This window comes from Phalacrocorax aristotelis, chromosome Z (assembly GCF_949628215.1).
Source record: "Phalacrocorax aristotelis chromosome Z, bGulAri2.1, whole genome shotgun sequence".
In the NCBI taxonomy this organism is placed as follows: domain Eukaryota; kingdom Metazoa; phylum Chordata; class Aves; order Suliformes; family Phalacrocoracidae; genus Phalacrocorax; species Phalacrocorax aristotelis.
Genome location: NC_134311.1, coordinates 58,475,248 through 58,500,579, shown reverse-complemented (window position 1 = coordinate 58,500,579; position 25,332 = coordinate 58,475,248). Strand labels below are relative to the sequence as shown.

Sequence of the window (25,332 nt, the reverse complement as noted above, 5' to 3'; positions counted from 1 at the left end):
GGCCATGGGGGACAGTATCAAAAGCTTTCGGGGAAGTCCAAGTAGACAATGTCCACTACCCGCCCCATGTCAACCAGGCAAGTCATTTTGTCATAGAAGGCCACCTCACTCTGTCATAGGACACCAAGAATGCTTGGTAATAGGCAATAAATTTTGTAGATTTTTGGTAGTGAGTACATCAGTTTTTTTTTTTTATGGTGTTTTAACCTGATTCCTAAGGTTATTGTGAACCTTTAATATCAGAGATATTCTACTGTTTCTTTCCAGGTATGATGAAGCTTGGTGCTGTCCTAGTCATGAAGATGAAATGATACTTAAATAAATGGTACAATAAATTAACTGCTTTTCTTTACCAGAAATTACACCCTGCATTTCAGAAGGCCTCAAGAGATGTCCTTCTTCCCAGTCCTCCTGGCCTACATGCTAAGGAGAAGTTGCAGCATATAGACTATAAGACCTACATAGAAAAATTAGTGTTTTATTTATGAAGCTAAGGAAAACTTTCAATTTTTAAATCCTCTATGGTCAAGTAATGTTTGTATTGACAGTTGTACAGGAAAAAAAAAACCAAGCTACCCACCAAAAAAGCCCACAACACCGTTTTTCACCCCTAAATCTGTCTCTTTCAGGGTTTATTAACGTTTAGGGGACAACAATTTCCTTGTGCCTCCAGGATGCCAGCCTTAGTCTGCACGTAGGACAATGTGAAAGACTGTCAAGGAAATGTTTTTACCTCTTCTTTGAAGAAGGGAAAAGCATTCATGTGCAGTGTATGATGGCATATATAAAGGAAAGAAGAGTTGGCTTTATGGGTTACTATGATTAGGTGACTGCCGGGGAAATTGGGCTTTCCTGTAGCCTGGGAGATGGGCTTGAAATTACTTGTGCCTATGGAGTTAGCATTGTGGGAAACAGTGAGATGGTCTGATTTTCTCTGCTTGCAGTTAAAGACTGAATTTTTAAGTTCTATATTATTCAGGCCTTTGGAGGATTAAGTAACAAGATTAGAAAACAAATAGCAAGACCAAAAGAAACATGGTGTTTTGGAAATAAGGGTGTCTTCCTTAGTCCCTTAGATGTTAAGGCATGGTTCTCTAACTTTGCTGAAACATCGCAGTGAAAAACGTGTCAATTTGTCAAGCAAGGAACCTTCATGGATAAATACACAAACTAAACCCAAGAAAGCAAACACCCACCCACACCCATACCCCCTGCCTCCAGGCATATCTGTGTATAAAATGATTTAAATAATTTTAAAGAATTTTGTTAACAGATGTAAATTTAGATCAAATATGTTTTCTTCAGTGTTCTAAAATCATCTGCTGATTTGGCAAACTAGCTTTAGTACACTGTGTGCCAAAAGTTGGAGTTGGAAAATGAGAATTCAGGAGAGTATCTAGTCTTATGTTCCCCATCTGGGGCATTTAGGAAGATGTTTTTTCTAGGACTTGAGAATTATTCATAGTTAATAGGGAGACAGATCCAAGTTTTATTTTCTGCAGAGAGAAGTAAGAGAGGAAAAGCCTGAATACATAAATAACTTGATGTAAATTTGCTATTTCTCTGCTTATACTGGGAGTGGGGGTGGGGAAGGGCAGACAAGAGCAGGAGGCTTATATCATCCATAAGAATGAAATAAAAGACAATTGATCTGGTGTTGACTGCTGAGTCTGTAGCTTTACTGTAATGTATCATCATATAGAGGTCATAAATTTGTCCTAAATGTAGGCAGGTATCCTGTTTAAAATTCTTTATTTAAGTGTTTATACTATTTTATTCTTAAATTTATTGTCTGTCTTATTAAAGATACTGAACAGGATCTGTTTCTGCAGAATAAAATGATCTCTGTATAAGAGGGTGTGAACAGAATGGAATTTCAATGCAGTTAAGGTCTTGAACATAGAATTCGAGTGTACACATCTGAAATTCTGAAATTAGTTTAATACAAATCTCTGGACTCAAAGAAATTTTTGTAACACAGAAGAGGCATTGTAGAAGTAATTATAGGGTTTTTAGACGTGAATTTTTGTGTAAAGACAGAACATACCTTTATTTTTGTAAAGGGACATGCTTTGAGTGACAGTCATCATGTATCAACCAAAAGTGACTGGAAAGCCAACACTGAATTTTTGCAGTCTGGGGTTGGAGGGGGCGGGGAGAGGGAAGCAAAGTTGCTTTATGGGTTTATGTTACACTTTAGTTTCAGGTTTCTCTGGGGATTCAGCAACACTCCAGTCATGAATTAGACATAGCTGAAAACCACCTGAACCTTGGTATTTGTCCAAGACAGCATTATGAACAAAACTGTTGCCCACAACCTTCCTTGTGTTCCACATTTTGCAGTTTTACCCTGTGCTGGCATGTTTAAGTTTATGCAAATTAGTGTGTCAAGGATGTTTTCAAGAAGCAGCCTTATTTGCTCTCTTTTTTTTTTTTCCCCAAAGAAAAGGCATTTAGGAACCTTCTCTTGCTACTCCTCCTCCTTTACATTGTGTAAGGAACATGGCTAGAGCAGGCCTAGAGCTGCCTTACTTTAAAAATTTAAGTTCTTCCAAATGCTTTGATGATGAATGCTTAGAAGACTCTTGTGGGCTTGCTGGAGTATCCTAGCTGTGCCAGTATACGTGTAAAAAAGCAATAAACACCACCACCCCCCCCACCCCCCCCCCCAAAAAAAAAACCCAAAACAAAAAAAAACCCTCTAAACTGTTGTCTTGTTTCCTCTGCCTGCATCAGCTTTGATAATTTAGCAGTGCAAGTTATTGTTGTTGGAGAAAACAATGATGAGACATTATCCATTTAAATAGATCAGGAGGCTAACATACAGTATAAAATAGGATTCATTAGTCTCAACCTCACACAATTCATGTGAGTTTTTAGCTTTCAGATTCAAAACTAAAAATTTTGAATGTCACAAGGGGTCTCAAAGCAAAAATTTAGAAATATTAAAATTGACTCCGGCTTGTAATGGGTTCAAAGCTGTAAAAAAACCAGTTTATATCTTAATGCTGCTGCTTTGTCCACATATGGACACTTATTCTGCAAAAGAACCTTTTGTCTTAATTGTTATTAATATTTTATTACTATATAAATGTATGTTGTTAAGTACCTACCTTGTTAACAAAATGAGCACCAAGTATATTGCTAATACTTAATTTTACTTTAAATTGAATTTATTATAATAGTTATTACAACCAATATGAGTACATTTTTCTTTAAAGCTTATTAGAAAAACGTAAAAATTTCCCTGTAGAAGTATTTCCTGGATTTTTTTTCTGTTTTCTAAATGAAAACACTGTTTAACTTGTTTCTGTCAGATTGGTAGGTCAGCTGAAATTTTCATGTTAATCATTACAGGTACTGTACAAACGTTACCTATTTTGCTGTATGAGAAACCTCCAAACATTCCTCCAGATAAAGAGTCAACTTCCATTTTTCATTGTGTAAACTGAAGAAAGGAGCCTCCAGCATAGCTGTAGCTTACAACCCTGCAAGTGACCATCATTAAAGGGGGGGACAAATGGGAAAGAAAATTTTTAAGCTTTCAGAGCATGTAGGTTTGGAGGAAAGGGCTTTGTAAAGTGGAGAGGTGAATCTGTTTACTAAGCTAGAAGTAGGTACTTGTCAAGCGAAGTCACTTCAAAGAAAAATCAGGAAATCCAGTGGAGTTTGTTTTCAGAATTTCGTAAATATTTTGTAGGATTAATGATTTCCTTGATAAAAGCAAAAATTTTTCTAAGAAGACAACTTTTCTGCGTAAACAAAGTGAAGAGAGTAGATGATGAAAAGCTACATAAATGCATTAAAATTGCTGTTTTGTTAAATCTGTAACAAGTTTAATGATGATAGGTTAAATATATAACATATGGTTTTTGAGTTGTTCTACAGAAAGGTAGGTTTCTTCCACAGGTCTCCAAGCTTACATATTTTTGCTTTTAGTAAAAGACAGTCAGAAAGCCATGGCTTCTGTAATGCTCATATACAGAGAAAACCAAGTTGCAAGGAATTTCACAATTCTGACAGTCTGAGAGTGCAAGAGAAGCAACTGATGTGACATATAGCAGGTTTCAAAAGCTTTGAGATATGTTTGCAGAACTTCTCAATAGTTGCTCCCGTCTCTTGAAACAATTTTTTTAGGATAGGTTTTCACCAAATGAGCTGGAAGCTTCCAAGCTGCTTGGTGACGACGAGTGTACTGAGTACCACCTTGTACACAGGTACATGGAGGTCAGCCTTGTGCTGAGCTGCAACTCCAGCCCTGAGCAGGAAGTTGTTAGTGCTGCCCTGCAGGCTGGTCAGCCATCTCATGGAAGCCTGAGATCCTGGTTGATCTGAAACCAGCTGTGGCAGGGGATCCTCTAAGGATTTTGGAAAGAGGAATGGACGTTCAAAAGGAAGGATAGATGGGTCAGCGTTGTGCAGTGAATTGGTTGGGCTCTAACACACTGCTTGCTTTGAATAATGAAGAACGCTGCTTTTACTTCAGAAGGTATACAGGAATCCCAAATTCAAGCAAATTATATAAATATATAAGAATACAGACAGTGACTGATACTTCAGTTTAAGCTTTCAGTTTAAAATTTCAGCTTTTGCAAACAGATTCCATGTAATCTTTGGGAGCACTGTGGCATGTATTATTGAGTTCTGAAAATATTTTGGTTGCCATGTTTGATTCATATTGGCTGGAAGGACGGTTGTAGCAGAGGCCTGAGTGGAAGAACAAACAAAAGGTGCTCTTTCTGTGGTGGAACTGTTTTCAGGCAGGTCCTAATAGCTGCTTGCCCGGAAGTTGAGATCACGGTGAATAGATTAGCTGAGGGAAGAATGTGTGTAATTAGGGTTGCTTTCATGTTCATGCAGACTGAGCCAGTGTGTTTGCCTCTGTGTCCTCTATACTTGAAGGGTGCAGAGTGGGACAGGTGTACAGCAGGCTGTAGTTTCATTTATTTTGCAGCAAGAGGGCCTTTTGGTGTGCCTGCTTTTGGGAGAAGTTGGGTTTTTTTGTCACATGCCCCACCAACTGAGAGATCTAGCAGTAAACTCCTTCCTTTGGGGACATCACCCATATGGCTTCTACAGGTCTGATATTTGTTAGTAATTTTCTTTCTCTGCTCTTCAGGAATTTAACCAATACTTTTTTTTTTTGATGGGGGCAAGCTTATTTAAAATGTTTCTGCATGAGAAGAGGTGGAACTTGATTTGGAGGCATTGCCACTGCTGTATAGCAGTAATGGTTTCAATAACTGAAGTCTGGGCATACTAGTTTAAGCACTTGACTGTGAAGAAAAATATGACTACATCACTAGAGTATAAACAGCAGAGCAAGACCCCATCTGCAGCAGAGCTGAGACAGTAGTGTATCAGGGTGTAAGCTGTGGGATCCATTGCAGGGAAGGATACTGCCAGCAATGGATGTGACTTGCACAATTTTCTGTACATCCAGAATTGCCAGTATTTCTGAATGAAAAAAATGTTACCCGATGGAGAGAGAAAGTTGTCGCAGTGTTCTCTCCTGATCTGCAAGTTGTGCTGATCCTGGTGACAGGAAAGGATTGGGCTATGTAGGGGAGGAGATGAGTGTAACTCCAGATGGTGGCTGGGTCCCCAATTATACTTAAAATTGCCTTAATCCAGTCTAAACAAAGGGAGGGACTTGTGTGGACTTTTGCTGTGATGAGCTGTGCCAAAACAATCATTGCTGTCTGGGGAGTTAGAGATCAGGCTAAATTCTGTACTTCAGCTGTGTTATGTGATCCAGAATTGGGGTTGATTACCCTCAGATTTGTGGCCATTGACCCAAAATCTTGATATGACCTTTCTAGTATACCCTTTGGGCCTGTGCTGCAGCTGGTCTGGGTTTCTTAGTAAACACCACTCTCTAGGTTAGGCTGGTTAGCTGGTTGCCAAGTAGAGTTCTGAATGATGAGTGCTTTCTGGTTTTGGCTTAGTCCAGACAAGAATTTTAGGTTCGTTTTCCTTGCCTTACTGCCAAATTTTCCTTAACAATCTTCCAGTCCTAGCCCCTGCCCCCACTTTCTCTTTTTTTAATGTATTGGTTTTGGTAGAAACTGGCCAGAGAGTTTAAAAGTGAGTGAAATTTGGGAAAACGAGGAAGGAACAGGCAAGTAAATACTAAAAGCTATTACATGAATCTCACTTCTGTGGGAAACGACACTAAAAAAGAACTTTGTCCTCAATTCAGTTTGGATCTGGTAGTTAAAGGTTACCAGCAAACAGCATTTTTCCTGTTGTCCTCTGCAAATGGTCATAGTCACAAGTGTGGTGGTTTGTGGTTTGTTTTTTTTCTTTTTTTTAAACAGCAAGCATGATCTGTAAATCAGCTACAGCAGTGAAATGGGTTAGGGGTGATGATGGTGATCACGTTGTGTAGGAAACAGCAGGATGAAGAACCTGTCCAGATGATGCTTTTCAAGGAAAGAGGGAGAAGGCTGCAACAGATTAGATAGCCCCCTAAGTAATCTGTTGTGCTGTCTTCCTCTTCTATAATTCTTATCGGTGTATAAACAAAACAGTAAGAAAAGGAAAGAAAAATGGGATTTAGAAAGGATCGTGGATCTCAGTGTTCGTTTGATCACATGCTCGTGGAGGGTGGGGCTGGCTATCAAATGGATTAATTTGCACAGTGTTATGAATGGAGTGTGGAAAGACATGGTCATGGAAACACACGGTCATGGAGACCCTCAAGATTTGCTGAGCTTCCTTAACAGGGAAGACAGTTCAGGACACTAAGGACAGGTGGAAAGCAGAGAAAGAAGGAACAGTTTGTCTTATAAAGTGCTCTTTACAGCCTTTTGTCCTTGTCTCATCTCTCTTTCCAGTGTATCTCTGTCTTCTTACTTACTCTTCTTTCTTTCTTTTTGAATTTGCTTTCTTGGTGTGTGAACTGAAAGAATACTAATCCAAGAGTAACTCCATGTTTCTAGCATGCAGGAGGAATATAGCTAAGGAGAAGTGAGTGTCTGAAGGTTGTTGTATAGACAGTAAATAAATGCAACTTCCTATCACATGGTAGAGGGGAGCAGTCTCCTAATTTTTTTTTTCCTCTTCTGAACGTGTGCTACAAATGTGAGGTGTATTTCATGCTGTCATTCCCAATGTACTGCTCTTTTGAACTTAGTTTATGGGCTCCTTCATTCTTAGCTTTCTCATTAGTTGAATTTCTGTTGTTAATTTGTTGTTAAAACTGTTGCTGCCTCTTTCCCAAGGCATAGTCAAACGAGACTACTGTAGAGCCCTCTGATTATGTATAAAAGCATGCTGATTTAACATGTCTGTATTTGGATAACCAATATTTTATTTGGCTGTTCTTTCGAGAGTAAGTTTATATTGACATCCTCCTCTCTAGCAGATGTGCTGTGTGTTTTGTTTTCTAGGTAGTTATCACAGCTTTAAGTCTTCTGTGTTTCAATGAATTCTTGACACAGGCAGTGCAAACTAATATTAGTATTAAAAACATGAGGTTTAACATGTTGGACCAGAGCAATCCTTTATCCAAGGACCAAGCCAAGGCCAGATTTTGAACTGAGAGTGATAAAGTGAATTGAATCAGTGTCCTCTGTCGTCATCACCTGCTTCAACTCCACTCACAGCCCCAGTAAACTTCATGTGGCTGAAGCCATATATAAAGCTATATTTCTTACACGTGTGCATATACACGAACATGCATGATAGTAGAACAGAAGTGTCAGAAATCTTGGCATATATTACAGTTGATGGTTCAATTGCTTCCGATCACCTCTGCTTTTATATGTTATTGTTCTCAAGTTCAATAGTCTATTTCCCAAAAGTATCTATGATAGAGGTATTTAAACACCTGGATTAAAACCCCTGGGGTTTTGTGCCTCTCGTTGTTCTCCTTTACGTTGCATTTCTGTTGTTGTTTCTTTCCATTTTAATTATTAAACTGTTCTTACCCAACCTGCGAGCATTACCCTTCTGATTCTCTCCCCCATCTACCGGTGGGGGAGTGAGCGAGCGGCTGTGTGGGGCTGAGCTGCCAGCTAAACCATGACAGTGTTGAAAGTGAAAAAAGATGAATAGATGCTTTTCTTGCCTTTCACCTCTCAGTAATGGAGTACAACACCTGGTATGAGTCAAACGTAATAATTTCAACCATTTAGTATGACAAACAGGTTCTTGTCAAGAAAGACCTAAAAGTCTACTTTGACAGACAGAGTGTTTTGACTTAAGTTGAATTTATGGAAAAGTCATCACAGTGACTTTGCTCTTCAACATTACAAATTGACTTGATGTGGAAGTATGTGTTTTGTGACTATTTTTGTTGTCAGGTGTTATTGCCATCTCTTAAGTCCTAATATATCAGGTCAATCTTGTTACTGCACAAACATAGAAAGAACCAAACTCTAAGCTAGCACCAGAAATTGTGTAATTTGTTATGCAAGTAAAAATATTACTTAGCAGCTGATTCTTTGCCATGGTTTTTCTCCTTCGGTATTCTCAGAACAGATACATGGGGAGATATAACCAAGTCCCACCTGCCAATCTGAACAAGAAGGCACACTGCCCTTGTCTTTCTCTCTGCATCTGGACTATAAGAGAGTTAAGATGCTTGTAGCAGCATGTAATTTCACACTCTCACTAGCCTAAAAGCAAGCATCCACAGAGTACAGTTCCTTAGTGGTCTTGGTCCCTCTCCACACACCTGATAAAGCAGTCTGGAAGCAGACACGATAACATGCATTAATTGAAAGACAAAGAGCTGATTTCTGTTACTTGAAAAAACACAGTTGTTTTACAGTAAATTCATTTCACTGTTGTATAGGTTTTTCTTGAAAAAAAAATGTTTTCTTAATCCAAGTTGAAGGAGTTCAGTATGAGTGGTTGTTAGAAGTTTATTTAAAATGAAAACACTTGTCCCATGGTACAAAAACAATGTAGTGGTACATTGCAAAAGCAACTGCAGTTGTGATAACCATGGTTTTATTTATTTTTATGGTACAGTAAAGATAGAGGTGAAAGTCTTGGGCAGTAGAATGATTCAATACTGATTTCCTACTGATGTGGTGGACGCTTCTCTCCTGTTTTCAAGGCCTGTTTTGCTGGTTTCTGACAAGTACAAATCTGGCAGATACATGGGTTGCAAATTCACTCTGGTGTTTCTGGACATAATCTTGGAAAAAGAATTTCCTTATTTTAATTTTCAGGAATAAGTGTGTCTGCAATGTTTTGTCCTTCTCTACATATAACCTGATTCTAACAGCAAGCATATGTCACATTTTGGGATATCTATTCAGAAACATGAATGCTGTAAACATACTTTACCATTTGAAGCCTTACCATTTCACCTGGGTGTAATACTAGCTATGCATTTGACAAACAGATCCTGTTTGAAACGTTGTTCTACCATGTGTATGAATGCCTTTATTTTTAATACTCAATATTGGGGCTGAGGGCCTGATCTTAAGAACATTACAAAGTACATGTGGTTTAATATTTGGTAACAAGCGGTGGGAATTGTTAGTGTACTGTGTCTCTGTAATGCTGCTTGGTGAGCTGCCTGCTTAACTGCCATATGAAATGCTTTGGGGATGAAATAGTAAAAGAAGTGGTATTGCATAAGAGTGCTTCTTTAATGAAACTTGTGTCTAAAATGAAATATCACAGAACCAGTCCACTGTTTGTTAAATGAATTAAAGTTTTTATGGCTAGTGGTTTTGTGTGCATCACTTTTTATGCCTATGATGGAGTCTAATAATCTCAGACTGTTTCCCTACCTCTCTCTATCTTGCAGGCATACAGGAGTTTCCAGAAAATATAAAAAACTGTAAACTCTTGACAGTTGTTGAGGCCAGTGTAAATCCAATTTCAAAGTAAGTTTGCCCTTTTTTGATATTTTATTTTGTGCAAACACTGCTGAGTCTCAGATTTGCCCCAGACATGCACCAACCCTTGGAGACAAGGAGCAGAGTTACCTGAGAAGCATATTCATTAACCTCATTGCACTGTGATACAGTATAGCTGTGCCATTAAAGTATTTTGCCCAAGTTAGCAGGCTGTGTGGGCAATCCTGCATTATACTATGTGGCTTTCTGAGCTTTAAGTCCATCAATTCTTTGTGACCATAGAGAAATACGCAGAGTGTGTTCTTTCTTGATAACAATAATTATGAGTAGATTTCCCTGTCACCTTCAATAGTGACAAAATTAATTTACCAGAAGTAGCACTGCCAGAGATACAAACTTCATGCAACGTAACTCTTCTGGGGAAGAAAGGTGTTGTGTAGGTTTTAATTTGTCTTATTGTCTCTAATGAATGCCTCTTCCACATTGAATGTCAGGGGATCACAAATACATAACGAGTACATCTGTTTGTCGTTTATATTGCCTGTAGAGATTGTCCTCAATACTTAAAAATAATTTTGAAACTAATCTTACGGAGAACAAATATCTAGTGCAATTTTGTAGAACTTCTAGTACCACCTTAATTTTGATGTTATCAATATGTAGAATGTCAATACTATACTGTTTAAGAAAATAAGACATAATGCCCTGAATATAATTGAAACAAAGGCACCACATTATTTTATTTCTATCTAGGCTTCCAGATGGATTTTCCCAGCTTTTAAACCTAACGCAGCTGTACCTGAATGATGCTTTTCTTGAGTTTTTGCCAGCGAATTTTGGCAGGTAAGTTAAATTTGAAACTTAGTATCTACATTTAGTTTTAAATTTATGCAGAGCAGTTTCTGCTGCTTCTCAAGTAAAGCATCAACTGGAAGAGGGGAAGAAGTGTACATTACGAATCCATTTATGCCACATGTTAGTTACAGAAACAAAACCCTGAATCTTTATCACAATGTTTTAATTGGGCTATTGAAGGACAAAGAGAATGCTTATAAAGAGACAAGAAATAACTAATTTACATACTTGCTTCTTTTACAACACAAGTCTGATAAGTATGGGAGACTAGTATTTCTGAAATACAGGTTGTTTATCATTTAGTAATTGAAGAGAAGCAAATAATGACATCTGTAATTCCACTTTTTCTCTCCTGGATGCACAGGTTCCTTCATGCACATCTATAATCCTGAAGTGCCTTGTTGTCAGGAATCTTTATGAAAAGATTTACCATGTTCACAATGTGCTGACTAAGCAAAATTGTTCCATGTAATAATGTAAATACAAAAAAAACCCCCCAAAAACTAAACCCCTACCTCTTTAAAATTCATTAAATTTTGGGAGCAAAAGTGAAAGGGTAATGTAGTTAAAAGGAAGACTCCTAGATGAGCGTGGTTCATCCTGGTGTCCTTATCATGCTATTGAGCCATTTCTGCTTTTCTTTCCTCTCTTCACACTTACTTTATGCTCTCTTTTCCTGGATTGTCACTCTTCTACACCATCCCATGTCCAGCAAGCCTCCCTTTCAGGAAATAAGGCTGTTAGTTAACCAGGCACGTTGTTGTGTGAAAGCAGTTGCCTTAGGCTGTGTGGTTGTAGTTGGGTCAGCACAGTTTACAAGGGATTATTGAAACCCCCAGATAGAGTGCAGCAGAAGTTTGGCAGGTCAGGAGATGTACAGTGAAAGGTGAGCACAGGTGCAGTCCATTAGTGACCATTAGTTTGTTAGTCACCTGTGACCAGAGTTGTTGGTGTATTCTTCTATGTCCATTTGTTAGTCATTCCCTGATGAACAATTAAAAGCACCAGATCTGTTACACACTCAGCTAACAAAAAAAGCTGTTTGTGACACAGGAGCATTAACTGTCTTGCATGTTTCTAGTGCACAAAGTTTGTGTTTCAAAAGTCTTCATTAAGGTTGAAAAAGAACTATCTGGAGGATACATAGCATACTTGTTGGCATTTTAATGATTGCCTGTATATTTTTCTGTACTGTTTTTAATAGTCTAACCAAATGGCAAAATTTTCGTGGTAAAAACCAGGCACTACAGATGAAGACTTCGGGTTGGCAGAGTTGGTCTTCTAAGTAGCTAATCTTATACATAGTTTAAAAAAGCCTTGTTATAATTTTTTCTTCATCACTGTCTGCTTCTGTAATGCTTAATAGTTAGGGAAATGGTGAAGTAATTAATTACTAACATCTTAAGAATAAATCAGTTACTGAAGGCAACTTGAAAGCCAAGTCTCCAGGGTAGTGTTCCTTTTAAGAGCCATGAAGAATTCAGCCTTGGTTTTTAAATTATATATAGTGACTCACAGCATCCTAGCTTGTAGCCAGGAGAGTGACACTGAAATTAAGACTTTTCTCATCAGCTGTTTTTGAATGAATTAAGAATATTTATGTAACTTTACCTGCTAGTAATGGTATTGCACAGAATAAATAGTATTCTGTAGGTAATGTTTAGATCAAATAAATTAGGAAGAAATGAATTGGTAACCTGTCATTTCAAAGTAAGACTCCTTTGACACTGAGTACTTCTGTAAATGATCAGACTGCTGTGCCACCCCACAACTTTACAGCTAGGTATAAACACTTGGTAGTGCGAATGGTCTTTTAAATTGTACTTCAGAATATGGGAATATTAAAAAAAACCACACACAAAAAAAAAACCAAACTAAAAACACTCTGGTAGAAGCTTCTGGGATATTTAGAGCATTGTTGATTGTTCCCATAAAGGACAGTCCTTCAGGTTCTTCCAATTTGGTGCCTTAATTGTTTTTATGCATGGTTTTATAGCTATTACTTTTAATTGAAGTGGAACACAGGAATTCTATTGCCTGCTCTTCCTGGCAACTATAGGTAATAATACCTCATAAAAACTAAGCCAAGTCCATATTAAAGCTAGCAAGGTTTTTATCTTCCCTGTGTCAGGGTCTCTGTTCTAGCTGTCCAGGTTAGAAACCTGGTTACCCACATCCGTTTCTCGCTATTCATATTCATTTGTTCCACAGTTTAATTGCTGTCATCTCCTACAAGTGTTATCCCCCATTCTTTAACCTGCTGTTTTTATAGTGTTCTCATATCTGTCTCTTAGTTTGCTAGACTAAACAAAATTCTGTTTGCCTATGGTATGGCAGGTTTTCCTTTGCGATTGATTATATTAATAATCTTAGAATGAGTTTCAGCTTGAATTCATCGTCTTCTTTTTGACAGAGGATGATGACACATACAGCTATATTTAGAATTCAAATTGAGATCTCTTCATGGCTGGTACAATGTCATGATTATCTTCTTGTTTCTCTTGGAAACGTCTATGGTTATGCTGTAGTGTTCCACTAGCCCTTTTTGCAGCTGCCTAGTGTCGTTTCCCACATGATTGACCAATGCATTGGACAGCTCAGTTAGAAATGGCTGACAACTCTACAAGGAAATCATAAGTACTTGGTGCTATGACATCTTGTCCCTTTTCTATTTTTTTTAATCCTTAAGGTTGTACAGATTTCTTTCCCTACAGTATCCTAATAATTAACTGTATTGTCTGTGGCTGTCTTTTGTGGCATCAGCCAACTTAAAACATTTTTCTTATCCTTTAAGATTGCTGTTCAAAAGTATTGAACGGGACAGTCCCAAAATGGGTCTTTGAGCACCTCTGTCAGTAACATTCAGCCTGGTGCTTAGTAAAGAAAATAGTGTGATGCAAATTACTTTTAGTATATCCATGCAATGTTTTATTATGTTTACATCCATGCTTTATTCTTGCATTCAAAATTTGTGCTAAACTTCTGCATGCTATTGAGATTATCCAATCTTTTTTCCCCTTCTTTATGAGCATTATGTACTTTCTGTCCTCAGTGATGTTGTTGTTAAAAATCACCAGACTTTTTATTAAATGTGCCAGTTCCTTCAGAATTCTGAGGTGATAGAGTGGTTTTTTTCCTCCACTCCCAAGTTCTGATTTGAATGCATTAATATTGGCACGAATCCCAGAGTTAGCGTTTATGCCTATGCACAGAAATCTCAGAACTGCTTATGCTTACGGAAGAAAACCATATCTGTTGTATCTAAATACATCATCATCATGTGTATTTACATTTAAATATACAAATATATTAGCAGAGTATTCTGAACTTGAAGCTCACTGCAGGCTAATTTTGAGACAGGGCTTTAAAAGCAAAGTGTTATTTACTGATGGGTGCTTAAGATAAGGAAGGAGTTTATCTTCAGTGTCATTCTAAAAACTCTGAGAATGTTGTCTGTAATGGGGTATGGCTTCCAGGGACTTTTTACTGTGATGTTGCAATGAATCTGCTTTTAATCTTCTTTCACAACAATTTGCCAGTAGTGTTTGCAGTAGTAGATATTTTTAGTAGTATTGACATTGGGATAATTTTTTACAGCGATAATCAAATTGGGGACTTGACTTACTTACATATATGCAATCTGGCTGAAACTTCTGCAGATGTATCCTGCTATAGGATACGTATATTTCAGTCTTCTTGCCTTATATTTTAGATAAGATTTTAAAAAATAATCTGCATTAGCAAAACTGCAAAGGAGGTGAAAAATAAAGAACACCTGTCTATGAAATGAAATATTTTTAGCTTTCCAAGGAATGACTGCTGTTGAACAGCAAGTTTCTAAGTATACCTGCTATATATTAAATTTTTTACAGATTGTATGGTTAAATCAGATTTAGGAGGAATATTGGTCTTATCCTGGCAAGGTGTTCATGTGGAGATTTCACTTCATTTAAAAGTTGACCTACGTTTTAAAAGCAGGCTAAGTTGTTTATATTAAATAATAATGCTGCAACAATAATTTTGTTGGGACCATTACACCAGGGTACTTGAATAATACTCTGTAACAGCTTAGTGTTTAGGTGATGTGTAATTATTTCTGTGGTTATGGGTTTTAACAGTTGAGAAATTAAATATTTTCCTATGAGTATGACAAATCTTTGTGATAGAATGGCACAGGAAATGCATATTCTGCCACTATGGCTTCTGGTTTTTTCTTTAGTATAGGTGGACTAGTTCTCTTTCCAAATTAAACTCCAGCTTTTCAGTTCTATTATAGCAATTCAAATGCTGAGCATGGGTGTTCACACCAGCAATTTAAAGAGCATCTAGATTGAGTATTTGATGTATGTTGTTATATTAAACTCGAGTTAGACTTCCAGTCATAATGGAAGAAGTGACAATTGCTTCAGTCCAATATTTCTCATCAATTATGGCAAGAAAATCAGTGGTTCAGACACAGCGTGTATTTCCCAGCCACGAGAGGCTGAAAATGTTTCCTTATACTCTCTGTGTAGCTCTACACATAAGAAATTCGATATTTGTATCTCCAGTTTCTTAGGATTAGCTGAAGAAGGAGTGGAACATGAAACAAGGTCATAAAGCTATGAACCTTTCTATAACCAAAGGCAGTCTTTAAGTTCAGAGAATTGGCTTATTAGAAGTGTAGTACAGTCAGTTCTGGCTAAATTCAACAAAGTGTCAGGTGTGTGTATATTTAGTTTAGTATATGAATGGAGGCTTGCTTCCACTGCTTTCAACTGAGAAATTTGCATGCTTGTGTTGTGAAGAAAACTTACCAATGGTAGCTATTTTCTCTGTCATCAAAGCAAAACACGAATTGGAGCCTAATGCAGTGTGTGGTTGTTCTTGGGTTCAGAAGTCTAAGCCCAAAATGACAGTTCAGATCTGAGTGTGTTTAAACAAACAAGTTCTGTTTTGTCACAAATTGGTATCTTAGAATGCAGGTAGGAAGAAGTCCTTTCCAGTTATGTCTTAGATTAACAGCAGAGATATTAACATGAACTGGATTTTTATGAAGGTATTCTTTCAGCACTGTTGGAGTGCTGGCTTTCCTTTGAGAGGCTGGGGGGAGGAGGTTCCTCTCCAGCAGTTGCTACCAGATGGCAAGTACTGCTTGCAGTGCTGGGCTACATTGACCTCTGCTCTGTTTCAAGGTGACTGTTATAGTCTGAGGTGATTCATAGGTGTGGCAGATTGCTACTTTCAAATGCATCCAAGAATTAGCGTATGTCTAGAGGGAAAACACACTGTTTTCAGCATTCTATTTTTACTTCAAGTATAGTTCTTACTACTTAATCAAAATTAAGGTTTTTGTCTGTTTCTTTACAACGTACTCAGTTAAGCACCTTAAGGAAATACTGATCTGTTCACTAAGCGTCTTTTTGAGTTGGGGAGCTTAATGACCTATCTTGTGTTGTATGAGGACTGTTAGTGGTTCACATGTAGAACTCTTGTCTTTACAATCCTGTCTATATTTAAACCAAACTCAGTTTCTGCATTTCACTTAACAATGAAAAATTCTGCTGGCTATGGTACATTGGTTGAATGTCAAGACTGCTTTGAACTTATCTTGGCCAAGCAGTTGAGTTTGGGATTTACAGATTATTTATCTTGCAACCAAGGATTTACTGAAAGAAAGGTCAAACTGCTTTCTAAGAGAAATATCAGAATGGATTAAGAAGCTGACTAGAAAGAGAACGTGGAAGGAAATCCAAGATTAATTTAAAGGGTTTTTTTTACCATGTGGAAGAGCACAGGTATTCCTCTGATGAGGAATAGTTTGTTATACGAAATGGTTTGATACCTTGCCAGCATTAGAAACGCAGTATCTTAACTTGTGCAGACTGATCCTACCTGTCTTCTACTACTTCCTGTGTACTTCTGTATATGATGAATCCAATGAAGTGCTTTAAAATCTCTGGGATGAAGGAAAACAAATGGGTTCAAACGGGTGCAGAACAGCAGGCAAGACATAGTTCGTTTGCTGCTTTACCAAAACGAAACCCCAGTGAATAATTTTAAATAATATGCAGATTTATGCACAAAACATATTTTTATTCTTACAGGAAAAATATTTTGAACTTGTAGATTTTTTTTTTAAATTCAGCAATATAAATATGTTCAGAGATTGCTTTTGTCATAAAATACAGTATATTGTGATAATTTGGTATGCATTTCTGTTACAGATTAACTAAACTCCAGATATTGGAACTTAGAGAAAACCAGTTAAAAATATTGCCAAAGTAAGTATGGATGACATTTATTGAAACTACCTCAGAGGTTTTTTTCCTGTAGTTACACTAACAATGTAGTGCATATTGAAAGGTAGATCACAACTTAAAATGTGTAGCTAAGTAACTGGACTAAGTTCTCACACAGAACTTTCCCTTCATGCTGCTGAAATTATATCTCCCTCTGACTATTCAGAGATACCCTTTTTTTTTCCCTGTCCCTGTCTGGCCCTGTAGATTTCAGATCCACCTGTTTTGCTTTCAAGACAGCATGTGGGCACCTCAGGATGATCGTTCTGAAATGTCTGATGCTTCTTGCACGCAGTATTGTATGGCTGCCCAGATGCCTGTCTGGATATGTTTCTGATGGCTGAGTGTCTGAGACTTAGGCATTGGTGACAGAGATCATTATCTCTAAATCAAATGTGGAGTTCAAGATGCTTGCTCAGAATGACAGAGGGAATGCAATTCATGTGACTTGAACACTTTTTTTTTTAGTTTAGTATGCTTCAGAGCTGAAGTAACAACTCATTACTGTGTTGTATGGAATCTGCTTTGCTGTACCTATTCTGTAATGCAACAGCATTGTTTAACGTAGTGGCTGCATATTCCTCAGATGTGTTTTTGGTAATAGTAAAATAATTCTGGGAATTCTTACAGCAGTTGTTGTAACAGGCAATACAGTTGTACCTCTCTCTTAAAATCTAGCATCTTTCTAAACCCTGTCTTGCAGTTCTCACTCATTTCATCAAACAAGCCCAGCGTGTTGCAATTCTGGCTGTTTCTATGAGGAATGCTCTGAATTTTATAACTTGGACCCTGGAGGTCTAAGTGCGCTAACAGAGGTATAAGAGGTCAGTGAAGAGAGAAAAGGAGATCCCAGAGATGGGATGTGAATAACCAGCTATAGAGTCCTGAATGTGTTGTGGTGTGCTGTAAAAGGGGTCCTCCTCTGGCACAAGAAACTGGTAAAGAGAGGTACTGGTTTTGGTGTATGTAAGATGTTTTGGTGGAAAAGAGAAGCTAACAATTGAACATTCACTCTGTCCAGCTCATATGCTAGCAGAGACTTTCATGCAGCAGGCCAAAGTGTGAACTGACAGCCTTTCAAATAAAACAGCCAGTTTTCTTAGTGACTGTAGCTAATTATGTTCCTAAGACATGACCAAGGGGTATCACAGAATCACAGGTTGGAAGGGACCTCAGGGATCATCTAGTCCAACATTTCTAGGAAGAGCAGAGTCTAAACAAGATGGCCCAGCACCCTGTCCAGACAACTCTTGAAGGTGTCCAACGTGGCCGAGCCAACCACTTTCCTGGGAGATTATTCCAATGGTTGACTGTCCTCAGTGTGAAAAATTTCCGTCTGGTGTTCAATCGGAATCTCCCCAAGAGCAACTTGTGTCCATTCCCCCTTGTCCTCTCCATGTGAGTGGGTATGTTCCACTGGAATTCCCTTTTTGTATGCCTAGGTACTGTCTGCTGTATGATGATGCCAGAACTAATATCTGGAATGAAATGTGTAGTATCCGCAAGTGTGAATTTAAGTCTTCCAGGTGTGATGCATTCTACTCATTCATGTGATGTAAATATTTTCTGTCGTCTTTTGCTCTTTCTGCTATCACTAATTTCAGTAGGAAAAAATCACGGGATATGTAATTTGGGGTAGTAGCTGTGTAAATGAAGTTACTTCCAAAAGAGGTGCAGTAGGTATAATTAAAATTTACAGCTCGTACAGATTTTATTTATAAAATTACTCTGACCTTAATTGCCATAATTAACACTAATAGCATGAATAATTACATGTGATATTTTAAAAAGAGTGGTTTATAGAGGTCTCTTTGTTTAAATGTCTCTTATCACTACATGTCATGTATTAAGCCAAACACAACTTCTGTTGAAGTCGCTGGGAATTTTTTTTGTTGACTTCAGTGTTTCCAGGGTTTCATCCTTGCTGGAAAACTAAAGAGCAGCTGTCATGAAGATGTCCTCTGTAGAACCTCCATAATGGTCTACAGTACATGCTGAGAAGCCACCTTTATTATTTTCTTTTAGTACTCTTGTGGTTCAGTTGAGGGAGATTAAAGCTATTGAGACTACTTTTTTTTTTCCTCAATTTAACCACATTAACCTGCATTTCGCTACAGTCAGGCACTGGATGTTATGTGTGATGTACACAAGGGAGAAAAAATTCGTTGTGGTGTCCATAGGATGCAAGAAGTGAATCTGCCATTCAGTGTAATAGAACTGTGCAGCAGTTGACCTGGCCAGCAAAGGCATCCGTGACCTGGCTTCAACTGTTACGTTAGAACAGAATCTGATGTGAAATTTGGACTTAAGAGTTTTCCAAACCTGAGTATGTGTTTTAAAAGGAACATGCTATACAGCTTTAAATAGCGTAGAAGATCCAAAGTGTTGGGTTTTTTTTTTGGCTAATAAGATGCAGCAATACATGCTAATGTTTTTGCTATGGAATACACCTATATTTTCTTGTTTCCCTGTCACTCTCATCTTTTTAAAAATTTCATACTTACAGTGAGTTCTTTCATGAGTATTTGGAAAATTTCTACAAAATCAGCTATCCCTCTTGCTGAATTAAACATGCACATAATTTTTAACAGTAAAGCATAAAGCACTTGAAAAACTGTTAATCAAAATGGGTAATTAATGCCAACAGACTAAATCAGCCTTGCTTTGTGCCAAATGCATCATTTTGTTTGGAACTTATCCACAGCCAGAGACTGCAAAACTGGCAGTATTATAATGCAAACCGGCTTAGTGAAAATATTTCTGCTGAAAGGAAAGGAAAAATACACATAGACTATTTTAGAGGCATTTATCTTATAGGTAGCTGAAAGTTGGAAAAATGGTTCAAGGGAAATGTAAGCTTAGATTTGATTTTTTTTAAGCTTCTATCTGTTGCCTAACTGTCAAGAAAAAAAGTAACCTTTTCAGAAAGAAGCAAGTTATTTGAGAGTGTAATTACAATGAATCAGGGCCCAATCTTGCCATTACACACACCTCTTAGATTGTATGCTACTTGAAGTAAGCTGTAGTGTTAACTTCATGAAACTGACTATTTACAGCATCAGAATCTCAGGCATAATTTAGACTACCTGATCCCTTAGTGTTGGATTGGTTTGACAGCAAGGTCAATAAATGAATTATGGAACGGATTTTTCTGTTTATGGAAGGGGTTACGTACAATGTGGCAAAGACAGAAATAGGTGTAACTCAGTGATCTAGCATATTTTTGTTTACAGGCCTGTGTTCCTCCTCCTTTAGCACTGAATTTTCCCTGTTACTTCAGTATTATTGGAAGCTTTGTTTGTATTTTGTCTGAAGATACAGTTGCTCTATAAACAATACCAAAAAAGCAAAGATATATTAGTCATAGAATAGCTGAAAGTACTGTAGATTAGGCAGGCAGTGAGGAGAGGGAGAAAAATAACTGAGGCCCCGGCCTTGCAAACAAAGTTATGTATGTTTTACAGTTGAGTGTGTGTGTTTGCTAGATTAGACATTCTGAAAAGGAAGAAAAAAGGGCCCAAAATAATTAATTTTTCAGATACTTCAGAGGGATTTGCAGAATTTGCTCTAGTTCCAAATCGTAAGACTAAGATGCTTGATGAAAAACTGTAACAGTATTCTTAACTTTTTTTTTTTCAGTAAGATAGTGAAGATTATGGCAAGAATGGGAACTTTGGGTTGCCTTAGAGCCCTTAAGGATGTAGCATTAGCAGTTTGGGAAGGGAAAGGGAGCACCTAAGTCTTGGGTTGGGCTGGAGTGGTATTTGTGTTTCTAGTGTAATCTGACAGTGGAGAGGAGAGGACCTTTACTGCTTAGATTCTGTGAATCTGGTGTTAGCTGTGTAAACAGTTTGGCCTCAGAGTTGAATGGTGTACAGGAGGAAGGAGGGGGAGGGGAAAAAATCACTCAGACTGTGGAGTATAATTGGCCTGGGGGATGGATGTTTTGTTTGGTGGGGGGTTTTTGTGTGCGTGTCTGTATCTTTAGCAAACCTTTAAAATGAAAAGAGGAGAGTTCATGTGGAACTGAAAGAAAAAATTCTGTTAATCTTAAGCTGCTGTAAAAAACCCCGTCCAACTTTCTTTCAATTCAGCCTCATCAAAATTAACTTAAATTGGATTGAACTTTTTTCATTTTGTGGGTGTTACCTGTTTTTCTTCATTCACTTTTAACATTTGTGTTTAAGCTTAATATTCAGTTCAAATAAAAATCAAGGCACTGTCTTAAAACTGTTGAAATGAAGGGTCTATAAAAATGTTAAATAAGCCATTTTTTCCAAATCATTTATTGAAATTAACCTGTCAAATTCAATCCCACATAGCTGTGAATCTCCCTTTATCTACTTTTTGATTTGAAATCTACAATTTAGATTGTCAGTGGAGTTTTGGATGGGTCTCTCTAGTAGCCCAGAGTCTACCTACCATAGCTTGAAGACCAAAGAAATCTAAAACCTTTCTAAATTGAAGCCATCAGTAGAAGTACAGTATGTGTTGCTGAGGAAGTAATGAAAGCTGCAGAATTATATGCTAGATCCCTTAAGTGATTCTTCTACTGTGCTTCTGGGAGATGCATTGGGGCAAATTTGTTAGTAACATATGGCACTAAAATTGGTATTGGCATGGTCTCATAAAGCTTTGAGAAATTCAGTTTACGCAGTATTTCAGAGGGTCTTAGATAATTTGTTAGAACTGGAAAATGAATTTTAGCAGTTGGCTTACTGGTAATCGTCCATTTTGGGAGCCTCGAGAAATGAGGGAAAATATTTTTCAGATTCTTCTGGAAGTAGTCTTTTCATGCGTATTTTTTTTCTTTGAGGCAATGGGAATATGAATTAAAGGCTTTCCCCTAAATCCTGTGTATACTATGTGTGCAGTGCAAAAAATGGCTTCTGTTTCTGTCTACTACTTACACTAAATACCTGGTTGGTCCCTAACGTAATTACTATAATGTAATGAAAATCCAATCTACAGGCAAATGTTACAAATGTTGAGTGTAATCCTTTTTGGATAAATAAGGCATTTTTCAATAGAATGTAATTTTTGAACTATATAGTCAGAACAACAGTAATAGTGTAGTTGAACTGAAACTTTGAAGAGCTGCATAGAGCATCTTGTGCTCAGGCAGATGTGTGTTAAAGGTATTAGTGTTCATACATATATTCTGACAATATAAAATACTCTATTAGAAGCTCTTTAGTTTTTCCAGAATTTTATAGTGTATACACACACTTATGGTTTATATTTGAAAGTTTCAGATATTAATTGTTTTGTAGAAATCTGTTATTAAATAAATAATATCATATGAGGGATTCACAGCCCCTTTGAAAACATTTTTAGGTGGTACTACTGTTGACTAGAGTACTGATTGTGTAGACCACCATGTGCTGTGGTAGGTGATCTCTCTATGGTCCCCAAAGTAAACTTTAAATGGAGGAAAAATTTTCCCAAAACACAGCTTGAAATAATAATGAATTTTACTTTATATCAGTCATTGATTTAATCTTTGCCATAAGTTGGGTTAAAGTGTATTGATGCGTCACAAAATCCAATTTAATAATTTGATTATATCATACTGAAGCAACTTTGTCAGCATGGAAAGGGAGAAGGGTGTTGTAGGTTACTGTGATCAACAATGGTCTTTTCTGTTTTAGCTGATCATTAGGCAGTGGTCTTTCTTTGGGGGGAAAAGTGCAATTGGGGTCTTCGGCTGCTGAGACTTACTGTGACTGTAGGTGAAAAGCTGAAGCACTCAAAAGAAGAGTAACTTCACTGAGTTACTCTTTATCATAAAGATTACTCTAGTGGTCTTTATTTTTTGTAAGCTAATCTGTGGATGAGTTGCAGTGTACTCTTTGTGTGACAGTCAATAGTCACTGTGGTACTATGTGGCTGGTTGAACAGTGAGTGTGAAAACTTGCCCTTAATTAGATATCAGTCCTGTTACAGAGAAGCATCGCTACTTAATACTGGTTAAAATAATATATTTGTATGAATTTAGGAAGATTGGATGTAACTGGTATTTTCTTAAATCTAATTCCTTATGAATCCCCTTCCTGTGCAGAACCATGTCCAGACTGACTCAGCTGGAGAGACTGGACTTAGGAAGTAATGAATTCACAGAAGTGGTGAGTTTTGCCTTTGTAACAGAGCTTTGTATCTTTTGTAAACCTCTTTATCCTTTAGCCTATTTTTAATAAATAAGAAAATATAAACATCAGCTTAAGAGTTCTGCTACTGCGCAAATATTATATATACCTCATACTACCTTATGGAACCTGTTAGAGCAGTTATGTGCATATTCTGGTAAATATAAACGTGGTTTTCCTCAATTTGAAAGTAACACACTGTAATACAGTGTGGTTACTGTATTGGTAAAAAATTAATGGTAATATGTGTTTGACTTATAAATATAATTGGTGTGTAATAAATTCTAAACTCTTACTGGTCATCATGTATTTAATGTTGCACGTTCTGTATAAGATGTGCATAATCTGCTTTTATTATTGTGTACAAACTATTTAGATTCAAGGGAAACCGTATTGAGTATTGTTCAAAATAATATTTACAGTTTGGGTATTCAGATTTTTCCTTCAGCGTGGATCAACTTATTTCCTGTTCATGATCTCACAGACAAATACATCTTATTTACAATCACTTAGCATCTCTCTGCTTCTGCAAGTACTTTCCTGGATAAAGGAATTGAAATTATAGTGGAAGATACTGACCTGTCATACAAAAAAGTTAAGCCTTTGTGTGCGCAGGCCCATGTTATAAGCCGTAACAGCCAGGAACTAAGTATAGGCTGCAAAATTACCTGTTTGGGTATATTTTTGGCTGATTGCTTCATCTCTCCTGGCCATTTAGCTACAAGAGTCAACTACTGGTAACTTAAGATCTCTTGGTAAAAGCACAAAAAGGTTTCAAGCTGCTTTTTTGGATAAAGATCCGTCTGAAAGGTGGTCTTCAGACTTAGATCTTCTTTTGGAAAATGAATTATTGGGATTGAGGACTTCAGCTTATGCAGGAATGCTGTATATTTACAATACAACAAAATTGTCTTCGGCATTTAACTGAACTTGGTTGTAATTTTTAAGGTGCAATAGCATCTGTTTTGTATTACTCTCTCAGGAGGGAAGTTTAAATAGGAAAACATATACAACAGGGATGTTTACCAAGAAGTGGTCTTTGTGATGTGTAAGATACTTCTAAGAATAAGTTGTAATGGAAGCACAGTCCTGCACTTCACTTTATGGATGGAGCTACTTGCTTGTATCATGCAGATGCACCCTTTGTTTTCCTTTTCCCCCAAACCACTAAATCTTTCTGGTTTTAGACAAGCATGTCTTTTGAGTTGATAGAATTTAAGGGGTTTTAGATGTCCTCTATGAGAAGAGGAAATTAATACATAACATTTATATTTTGTGTGCTCCAGTTGAAAAAATAATAGTTTCTGGTTAAAACAAACAAAAAACCAACCAAACAAACAAAAAACCAAACCAAAGCAAAGCCAAACAACCAAACAACAAAAAAATCTGACCAAAACCCCCCAACGCTTTCTGTAAGGATTATTTAGTGCTGTGATCAAGTTCTTTTTGATTTTTTGAATGTCTGATATATATTTACATTTCAAAAAGTGGATTTTCTGGGTTTTCTTTGAACCAGTGAACCAAGTACATGTAACAGCTACCATAAGGCATTACTTGAAGTAGAGGTAGATGAATCACTGCAGTTGTTTTCGCCTTTTGCTATTTTCGGTATGAAGTTTTTAAAGAATGGCTTCCCTTTACAGCCTGAAGTGCTTGAACAACTGAGTGGGTTAAAGGAGTTTTGGATGGATGGTAATAGACTAACACTTATTCCAGGGGTAAGTCCTCTCACTGTGTTAAACATTTAGTATTGTAATTTACAGTGGCGTTTGCTTTGTCAGCTATCATATATGTTAAAGTTGCTTAAATGCTTAACTAGTCTACTCAGACATTTTCATTGATCATGAGAGTTGGGTACACAGCTTTTCTTTCACTGAAAGTTATATACATCTCATCTAAAAATTATGTTCCAATTCCAGAAAGGGGTAAAAAATCCTAGATCAAATCCTGGATCAAATTTAGGGTTGACTGGTCCTTCCAAAAAGGGATTCTTTTGTGTTAGGCACCAAACAGGAATTTACAGGATAAATATGTTGTGTGAATTTTTACTGGTCAAGGCTGTAAAGTAAGCAATGCCTGTTCAGGTGCTATGTATACAGGGAGCATTGCCAGTTCCTGAGAAAATGTTCTGACTTCATCTGGGTTCCTGACATCTTTCCGAATTAAATGGGGTCCAGGATGACCTGTTACTGCAGGTCTTGTGAACCTGTGGTTATGTTCTAATAA

General features: G+C 37.2%; 2 protein-coding genes across 15 annotated transcripts in view; one reads left to right on the top strand and one right to left on the bottom strand.

Annotated features, from left to right (window-relative positions):
- Positions 1-25,332, bottom strand: part of CENPK (centromere protein K) — a 550,311-nt gene that overhangs the window by 261,880 nt on the left and 263,099 nt on the right. The window lies entirely within an intron of this gene.
- ERBIN (erbb2 interacting protein) overlaps positions 1-25,332 on the top strand; it is a 123,135-nt gene that overhangs the window by 61,334 nt on the left and 36,469 nt on the right. For all 14 annotated transcript variants that reach the window (XM_075078849.1, XM_075078848.1, XM_075078854.1 and 11 more), the window contains exons 5-9: positions 9,773-9,851; positions 10,578-10,667; positions 16,886-16,942; positions 23,022-23,085; positions 24,750-24,824. In XM_075078849.1, coding sequence (XP_074934950.1) covers positions 9,773-9,851; positions 10,578-10,667; positions 16,886-16,942; positions 23,022-23,085; positions 24,750-24,824 — 365 coding nt within the window. The remainder of the gene's footprint in view (positions 1-9,772; positions 9,852-10,577; positions 10,668-16,885; positions 16,943-23,021; positions 23,086-24,749; positions 24,825-25,332) is intronic.